This window comes from Perissodus microlepis, chromosome 17 (genome assembly GCF_051167445.1).
Source record: "Perissodus microlepis isolate ML-2025 ecotype Zambia chromosome 17, ASM5116744v1, whole genome shotgun sequence".
NCBI classification, from domain to species: domain Eukaryota; kingdom Metazoa; phylum Chordata; class Actinopteri; order Cichliformes; family Cichlidae; genus Perissodus; species Perissodus microlepis.
In genome coordinates this window covers 22,864,138-22,873,880 of record NC_140477.1, presented here as the reverse complement: position 1 = coordinate 22,873,880, position 9,743 = coordinate 22,864,138, and the positions used below count along the sequence as shown (strand labels likewise).

General features: G+C 38.4%; 1 protein-coding gene across 1 annotated transcript; it reads right to left on the bottom strand.

The window, feature by feature from the left end:
• Positions 1-1,711: 1,711 nt before the first annotated feature.
• Positions 1,712-7,088, bottom strand: cradd (CARD and death domain containing adaptor protein). The gene is made up of 2 exons (XM_084910163.1): positions 6,453-7,088; positions 1,712-2,802 (listed from the first exon to the last, which is right to left on the bottom strand). Exons 1-2 carry the CDS (start codon positions 6,748-6,750, stop codon positions 2,498-2,500), a joined length of 603 nt encoding a protein of 200 aa, XP_084766289.1. The 5' UTR covers positions 6,751-7,088; the 3' UTR covers positions 1,712-2,497.
• Positions 7,089-9,743: the final 2,655 nt, after the last annotated feature.

The following is a 9,743-nucleotide window of genomic DNA, read 5'->3' as shown; positions in this document are numbered from 1 at the left end:
GGTGTTATATGTTCAGTGGATCTAGTTCTGGAAATAATACGAGCAGCTGTATTTTGAACTAAATGCAATTTATGGAGGGATTTATGAGGTAGACCATAGAGAAGAGAATTACAGTAATCCAGACGAGATGTGACAAGAGCATTGACAAGTATGGCGGTACTGTTTGGAGTGAGTGAGGGAGGAAGACGGTTAATATTACAGAGATGAAAGTAGGAAGACCGAGTGATATTATCTATGTGTGCTGTGAAAGACAGAGTGCTATTGAGGATGACACCAAGACTCTTAACTTGAGGGGAGGGTGTGACATCAGAGTTATCAATGGATAACGAAAGACTGGTTGGAACTGTAGTCAGTTTTGATCTGGTGCCTATTAAAATGAATTCTGTTTTATTGCCATTAAGTTTAAGAAAGTTGTGAGTAAACCAGACCTTGATTTCACTTAAACAGTCAGAAATGGATGTGGGTGGGAGAGTAGCTGTGGGTTTGGAGGATAGGTAGAGCTGGGTGTCATCTGCATAGCAGTGAGACTGGATGTTATGCTTCCTAAAAATATTACCTAGGGGTAGGAGATAGATGATAAAAAGTAAAGGACCCAGGACAGAGCCTTGGGGTACACCGGAATTAACTGGAGTAGATACTGATCTGTGAGGGAGTAATTGAACAAACTGTGAGCGGCCAGAGAGATAAGAGGTAAACCAGGCAAGTACTGTACCATTGATGCCAACAGATGCTAATCTGTGAAGGAGGATGCAGTGGGAGATGCTGCGAGGTCAAGGAGAATGAGGATGGAGATAAGTCCTGAGTCAGCTGCAAGCAGAAGATCATTGGTGATTTTTACTAGAGCTGTTTCTGTACTGTGACATGAACGGAAGCCGGACTGAAACTGTTCGTACAAGTTATTTTCAGTGAGATGACGATGAACCTGTGCAGCCACTATCTAGAATAAAGGGCTATTCTATTCTATTCAGACACCCAGAATTCTGACTTTATTTCCCAGATTTCTTATGTATTTTTCTGAAAATCCTACAAATATATGATTTTGTTGTGAGATGTTTAACTATTAACTCTCACACGCATTTGAAACATTTTCACTTTAATCAAAGTTTTCAATCTGAAACTTTCCACTGCTTGGTGAAAATACTGAGCTTAAACCCATGTAAACATTCCTCAGAACCACCAGTTCAAAGGTTAAAGGTTAACCTGGGATCTGGTTTCACTTTTTAAAGTCTTTTGAAAACTGTTAGAAAAAGCAAATTCACTAAAGTTCAGTAACTGAAGAAATGTGAACTTTTCGTGGTTTCAACCACTTTTTTCAGACGGTCACTGTGGAAACAAAGTTCAACTCTTCAGTCCACCTTAAAAACTCAGAAAGCCGTCCCTCTGCAGGCTGTTGAGGAATTAATGAACAGCTTCCTGTGTGTGTCACAATGTTTTATTACACGCCTTTTAGAGTGTATTACTGTGTTAGTGTGTGTGGCTGAGTCACACTGTTTTATTACACGTGTGTATTAAAGAGTGCGTTACTGTGTGTGTGCACGCGCCTGTGTTTGGAGGCACAAAGGGCTCTCTGAAGGTTTTCCTCGGACTAAAATATTTGGTTTTCTTGAAACAAATCTGGGTCGTCTTCCAGGAAGGAGGTGGTGGTGGAGGAAGAAACACAAACACTGCACACACAGTTTTTACAGGAAACATTTGAGTTAATTTCTCAGGAAAAAGTTCAGTCCAACTTTATTTGATCAGGATTTAAAGGGATAGTGCATTGCTTCATCACAGTAACTTATTCTGTTCACTTCCAGCTGACAGACCAGCTCAGCATGACTCACATTTCACAGTAATCCTTCTGTCTCTGATCCTGGGCCTCTGTAACAATGAGTGAAGCATGAAGCAGAGCAGGTGAGGATGCTCCTGTATGCTGATGATTCAGCTCCATGAAGAAACGTCATCCTGTCACTTTACACACTTCAGAACAAACTCAGGATTTAAATCTCAAGTTCTGTCTTTACATTTCTGCTCTTTCTGTCAGACTTTCTGCTTCAACATTTGAAATGAAGTCTCTCAGAATCCAGACTTTTTATCTTCAAACATAATCTAATCTCAGACTGAACTTTAATCCCAAACCTTCGACAGGTTATGTTGCTTCATCAGGATTTTACTGTCATGAGTTGATATTTATGCCACAAATTTACTCTTTTTGTTTCATATTGTTGACTTTCTACAAAGTATTCATCTAAAGATGTGTTCTCTGGATATAAAGTTTAATAAAAGGATTCTAGCATCACACATCAGTTTTATGTAAAAAGTTTAAAACCCCACAGACACAAGCAATAAAGGCACATTTTAGTCTTTGGCAGCTTCAGTTTGTTCTAAATTTGATTTTTCTGATTTATATCCTGAAAACACTTCGAAACTTGAACATAAGTGTAAAAATGTATATTTTTCCCTAATATTATATTTCTGATTTCAGTCTTTTTCTTCATTTGAAATGCGTCTCTCTGCATTATGAAGAAACGTTCAGAACGTCCTCCAGGATCGCTGAATGGATGCCAGCGCTCTGCAGACTCTGCAGTAGCCTCTCCACTGTCGCTCGCTTCCCTTCAGCCCGCCTCCACTGCACCAGCCCAGCGAGCGCCGCAGCCTGAGAACTGAGGCTGTGATCGGACCGGCATCGAAACAGCACCTCTGCCGACAGACCCAGATCCAATAGCACCGATTCCCACTCGGCACCGAGCCGCAACGCCAGCTGGGACAACTCTCGATCTGAGGGAACCCGCTGTAGAACCGATTCCGGGAGCCGACAGGCGTCTGCAGACAGACGGAGAACAGGAAGGTCAAAGGAAATAAACTTTCAGCTATATAAAAAAATTCATTGTTTACCTTTTTTTATTATCATAATGTCATTATCATCTCAGAACTAGAACCTCAGTTTTAATTTCAGATTCTGGATTTAATCCTGACTTTTATTTCTATTTCACAGTTTTTGTCATTTTTATTTCAAAATGTGGATTTTAATCAACTTTGAGTTCAAATTTCTAACAATAACATGAACAATAACACTTCTTTGAAAAAAAGTTTCTTTGACATTCAGTTTAAAACTTTTTTTTAGACTTCTCTCGAAAACCAAAACTGTCACAAAAAAAATAAAAAAATAAATCATGTTTAACCTCAGAATATGTACTTTTATGTTTTTTATCAAAATCTTTCATTTAAAAAAACAAAACAAAACACTTTTCAATGTTAATCTTAATTCGTTGATTTTGGACTTAATGACTTATTTTTGATATAATTATTTCTTGTACACATCAACATATATATTCAGTTTTGTTGTTTTATAGGGAAAATTCAGATTTATCAAAAACTCAAAACTGTAATTGAATTAATACAATGAATTTATTTTTTAAATAACACAAAATATGACTTATTTTTATTTGCTTAGACAAAGACTTTATTCAGGTTTAACTGAAGATTTTTTTAAATAGAATTTCTAATAATTACTTTTAAATTTATTCTTAGACTACATGTTTATTTTAATTTTAAAATTCTGAAATTCTCTTTAAACTAATTATTGAATTTGGAGTTTGTCATTCTGAAATATCACAAATTCAGACTTATTTAAAATCTGGACTAAATTTTCACATTTCAAGAAGAAAAAAAAAAAGCAGACTTTGATCGACTGATTTATATTTGACCTCTTCAGGTTTATTTCATAATATCAAATTCATCTAACAGATTTCCAGTTTAAATCTGAACATTGCTTTGGTTTGTAAACATCTTATTTTAAATGTTATCTCCAAATGTTTGAATGTTTGGTTTGTAATGTCAGGATTGTGACGTTTTCAGTTTAACACCCTCATAAGGACAAACAGAAGTGAATGGCTGTTTGGATTGGGCAACTCCGAGCCCGTTGGTGCTCTGCAGGGTGCCGTTTGTTTGTAACCTCAGCTGGTTGAGCAATTCGAACTTTCCGGGGGTCGAACAAACAGTGAAGCGTGGTTACTGTGACCTCACAGGAAAACATGATGCCAACAACTCATAGTATTTTTTCTGTTGTTGTTGATGCTGCCGTCCAATGAATGAAGACCAAACGGCACAGCCCTCCCACCACCGCCCGCCTACGTTAAAATACTGAGAACTGAAGTTACAGCAAAAACCAGTGACAGCAGAAGAAATAAAGTTTATTCAAACGGCCAGAACACAAACAAGTGTAGAATGTTTTTGCCTTTTTCTGCTTCAAATGCCGACATCACTGAATCCATGCATGGCAGGCGTGAACCCACCAAAATCTATTAAAAAAAAAAACTAATTTACATGACCTTTAAAATCCAAACTTGTTTGCTGCTGCTGTAACCTCCTAGGACCTGGCGTCCACATATGTGGACATCACATTTTGGGTTGTCTAGACCAAAATACTAAATTTTGCTCTACAAGGGCCTGATATCCACTTATGAGGACATTATACTGCCACTGTTCTATCGAAAATCTAAACGAATATCCTCATATGTGGCTCTAATTTTTCTCAGAAACAAAAACCAGGTAAAAAATTAAAAAATCTAGTAATTCTTTGTTTTTACATTCATCGGGTCCCAATCAGCCCAAGCATCAAAGAGAAATTAAGAATGCATGCCATGGAAGAGTTCGAGTCTTAGGAGGTTAAAAAGGTGCTCTGCAGGTGTGAGAGGGCTTCTCTGCTGCCGCTGATCAGACCGACCCCACACCAGGTAACTAGTGATGGCCAAACTCTGACCGTCTGAGGGGTAGTGAGACGACTCAGACGCCTACAGATCAAAAATAGAACATCTGCTGGCATCCGTCTGTCCGTCTGATCACGTCATTAATCACTGAAAGAGCTTCATTTTGTCCAAAACACAGTTTACCGTCAGCTGTGACAATGATGGAGTATCAAATCCACAAACGTTGGGTTAGGTGGATAGCTGTTGATTACATTATTGTATTAATAAATGACTGCTGTTGGTTTTTACTCAGCATCTGATGGAAGCTGCAGATTATTTGTTTCATTAACTTTAAACTGAAAGCATCCACAGTCCCGTGATGGAGATGTGCTTCGGGTTAGACTGAAGGAAGAGGACAGTCTTCCTCTCGGGCTTTAATCAAAGTCAGGAGGCTCGTTAAGACTAATGCTCCGTGTTCAGACTTCCAGCTCACGGGATGACTTCAACCTACAGGAAGTCCTGCACGATTCATTTTATAAATAAAAATCCACATTTTCAAATTCAAGTCAAAACAAATTTAAAATTCCAACCTTGTGTGTCTGAAGTTTACAATTTCTGGAGTGACAAAAGCTGTGAATTTTATGAATCCAAGTTATGAGATTAGTGTGAACTATACAAATCTAAGATTTGGATTTGAGGATTGAGCAAACAGAGAGAAAGTTACATTTAACACTAAAAGTCTGAGTCTTTACATTTTACTTCAGATTAGGACAGAGATGACAGGATTAGACGGTCAGGATTCCCCATCAATACTTTGTCAGCACGACGTGGGACTTTCCTGGAAAAAAAACAATCAAAATCAGGGAATCCGAGAACGGCTGCTGCAGGAAAATTCTGGGAAACTAAACTCAGATAAAAATAAAACGAGGGGATTCTGAGAGGCTGAAACCCCACCACTCAGAGGAGGAGGAAGAGCTTGTTTTCCTGCCCAGGCCTCCCTCGTCCACCTCCTCCTTTTATTACCTCCCTCTTGGTTTCCAGGAACCTGGCAGCAGCTTCCCAGCCAGATGTTTGGGATCACATTCACATGATGCTGATTCTGCATAATCCCAAACCTCCTTGGAGCAGATCAGTCTCCTCCCATTTTTCTAAGTGGGGAATTTGTTCTGCCGAACACTTCGACTCCTCTGATTTTGATAAATGTTAGTGTATCATATTTGCTACATACATTTTTTGTGGGGTTTTTTAGACTTGTAAATCATCAGTGTGAAATGGCACTATCCATTTTTAAGCAATTAAAAAAGCCAAATGCAGCAAATGTGATACAAATTAAAAGTCATATATGAAAACTGAAATGTAATTAATGTTTTAAATAAATTTGTCAGATGGTTCAATAAACTGTCGATTTTCAAAAATTTGAATTTTCTGGAAATTATTTCATGGTTCAGTCCTCAAATCAGACAATACTTCCATGAGGTTTGGTTGAATTAAATGTGACCCACTCACAGTGGTCAGAGTCTTTGATGTAGTCCACGTTACAGAGGTCCAAGAGAAGTGGTCTTACATCTGGACCTGGTCACACTGGATGTAGTCTCCTCGGACAAACATCAGTGACCTCTGACCCTCGTCTGATCCTAAAACAAAGGCCCCAGAGGCTGATCTGTGTCCTGGATCTGGTCTGATGTCAGCAAACAGGTTAAAGTACCTGTGCCACATGTTTCTGCCAACAAGACTTCCGGGTTTATGTAGTGAGGTATGATTCCCCCGCACCCTGATTGGTTTTACCTTTGGGTCCGGGTTCAGGTGGGGTCTGGAGCTCCTGCAGCAGTCGGTCCCGGACCCAACTGAAGTCCTGCAGGGACCGCAGGAAGGATTGGAAGGCCCGGGGCCCGCGGCTCGGCAGGAGGTCCAGGAGCCTGAGGGTCTTCTGTCTCTCCGTGGACCGGGACTCGATGTCCTCCACCTGCGCGTCCGTTAAAATCTCCTCCTGGTACAGAAACGGAACGATTGTTTCGCTGACCAGAAGCTGGCCGGACAGCTCCAGTCGGTGTTTTCGGAGGACGGCTCTGTGCGCCGGGTCCATTTCACCGAAACCCGACTAATTAGCTCATAAAAATAAGCAGTTCCACATTATTAAACTAGTCCTTTGTGTCAGCTGTACAACTACCTTTCAACTGCGCTATGTTTTTGTGCTCGGGTGGAAACAAGCAGGCGGAACCAAAGTCTTTGCTAATCAAGTTGCGTTCACATTTTTTTATGGTAATACAATCTAAAATTTGCTTAGATTGGTGGTTAATTATGGGATCTATTTGCGTGGAAGGATTGGTTAGTCATTGATCTTAAATTCGGCGTGCGTTTATACCCCGGATAAAATAACCTCGAGGGAAAACAGATTTTATGCAGATTGCTTCTGATAAGATGATTTCTGGTGACGTAAATGTACGCCGAAATTCGGAAAGAAGCCTCGCAGAGCGTTCCACTTTACTGATCAATATCCTTGATTAATAAATCCACGAGGAAACCTCAAAAACAAAGTATTGAATTAGGTTCAGCGTACCATAGCATCGAGCAACGTTACCTAACACACAGCATTAGCTAAAACCAAAGGTAATTTTATAGATACAAGATATTTTTATTAATAAAAAAAGAAAATAAAAAGCCACAATCTGACCAAAGAAGTTAATATATTTGTTATATATCAGATACTTACATTTAGGAATTCAAAATAAAATTCCCAAACTGAAAGATTTTCCGTGGAGTTCACAAAACCTCGTGTCACACTGTCCTTTATTACAAGCTTTTATTTTCAAAGACCAATTTACAGTTAACTGAATCTGTTTTTGACATTGTTATTGATAATATGTGATTCATATGTTTATTTGTGCTTTCATTTCTGTTTTTCTGACTGAAGGACAAGCTTCGTACAGGCAACCAACATGAAAAAACATGTTATTCTTCTTTAAAATTAAAAGTGACGGGGATTTAAACTGGAATTAACTGAAATTAAAAACCTTTTTCGCACGTCAAAGTATTGTGTCTATTCTTCACGTGTTTAATGACATCGCTGAGATTTTTTTTTTTACTGATTTAATTTCCAGTCAGACATGAGGTTCTACTGATAGATCTGCAAATATGTATGTAATATGTTTTTTAACTTAATCCTGTTTCTGGATTTAATGTCCTTCCAAAACATAAACATGATGTTTAAAAAAAAAAAAAGAACCATCTATGATGGTGTGCAATAAATTTTGCATTTTCTTTAAACATGAAATAAAAAGCACAGCTTCATGTGTTTAAAGACTTCTAAAAAGAAAAATCATTTATACATAGCCACAAAATGAAAAACAGTACACTGAGACAAATTCATAAAGCTGACTACTGCACAATGTTCTCATTTGCGCATTTAAAAATGTGGGGAAAAGAATCTAAATTTTTACATCTTTAATTTAAAGCACCAGGAAGTTTAATCATGAACATTTGTTATTTCTACAAATCTAGAAAATGAATGGAATAACTTGCAGCAGTTCTTGCTATAAGAACTTCAACAACAAATATGACCAGTCTATAAACACGTTTCAGGTTTCCTGGCACACTCATGCTTCCTGGCACACTCAGGCTTCCATAAAGAATGGGCCTTCATAAACTAACCAGAGAAACAAAATTTAACAGAGAGATTTTATTAGCATCATTTGTTTCTTTGTATTATGTTTTTATTAAAAAAATCTGATTATTAATGAAGATATTCAGCTTTTTCCTTTCAATAAATGATTAAAAAAACCATTTAATACACACACACCTGGGCTTCCATAGTTTTGTCCTGTGGGTGTGAATCAATAACAGCATGAAGTATAAGCAGCAGTGACACATTATTGATGAGGCACCATATAAAATTTATTGATCTCCTGGTGGGAGCTGATCAGTTCATCGTTTACATGCTTCAGAAACATACCAGAAATACAGACACGATCAATTATATACTTCATCAAATCACAGGGGCTGCGATATGTACAAGAACGCGCACACACCCTGCCTGCTTGGTGCATCCATGCTTAATTCAGCTGCTCTTTGTCATCTTCATCATGGAACTGGTCAGATATCAAGGCTGAAGCACAAACAAACACCCTGATTGGCCCTCCTTATACACACATCACAGGACACACCCTGTTTACCTGAGCAGCTACATGACCAAACAGCTCTGCCCCTTCTCCTTGGCCGATGCTGAGCTGTGATTGGATGTTTGAAAATGATTTTAAAGAAAGGTGACAGAATGTGAGCATGCAGCGTCGACGCCCCGTACCCGATCAGGGACAACTTGACAAAAACATAACATGGTCACTTGTGTAACCTTCATTTCTACGGTAACAAACAGGTTGAATCCATGACTAAATGATTTTTTTTCCCATTAAATTAAGTGCTTGCATGTCTGTTGGATTAATGAGACAACAAGATTCCACAGGCCCCCCCCCAAAAAACGTGCAATTTTTGAATGAAGTTTGGTTAAATGTGCTCCAGAGACTCAGCATTAACCATCAACACTGGTGGGTGAATATGAATCCTAAAAACAAAAGCTTTTTAATGAAGCTTGGTCAGGGTTTGTTAAACATGTTTGTGAAATGTGGTGGTTCAGCGGGTTTTGTTTTGTTTGGAGACATATTTGAGACTAAGACCATTTAATCCAAATCACACCCACTTGCACCACATTTCTGGGGATTTTTCTTTTACATTGGGGGTAAAACAAGAACTTTTTGTAAGCAGGAAAAACCCTGATGATTATGATGACGACACCAACAAAGATGGTGCTGAATTTATCGGGACTAATTACTAACACCAGCAGGATGTATTTAGATTTTTAAATTGAGTTTGGCTGAATTGTAGTTAAAGGTTCCTTCCTGAGTAAGGGCTCGAAGCTAGAGATATGGTGTCAATGAGACTTCCTGGTAAAATAAAATAAAGATATAAACATATTTTTTAACCAGGTCTTAGTGTCTGTGCTGAATTTAGGAGACCATGATACTGGTAATAAAAACGTAGGATATTTAAATTGAGTTTGGTTGGAAGGTCTTCACACAGCCTGAA

What these genes read in the sequence shown, in the direction of transcription:
- cradd (XM_084910163.1), bottom strand. Translation starts at nt 6,750, where the DNA reads ATGGACCCGGCGCACAGAGCCGTCCTCCGAAAACACCGACTGGAGCTG. An exon ending in ACCTGAACCCGGACCCAAAG is followed by an intron (nt 2,803 to 6,452) that starts GTAAAACCAATC and finishes GTCTGTCTGCAG; the next exon opens with ACGCCTGTCGGCTCCCGGAA.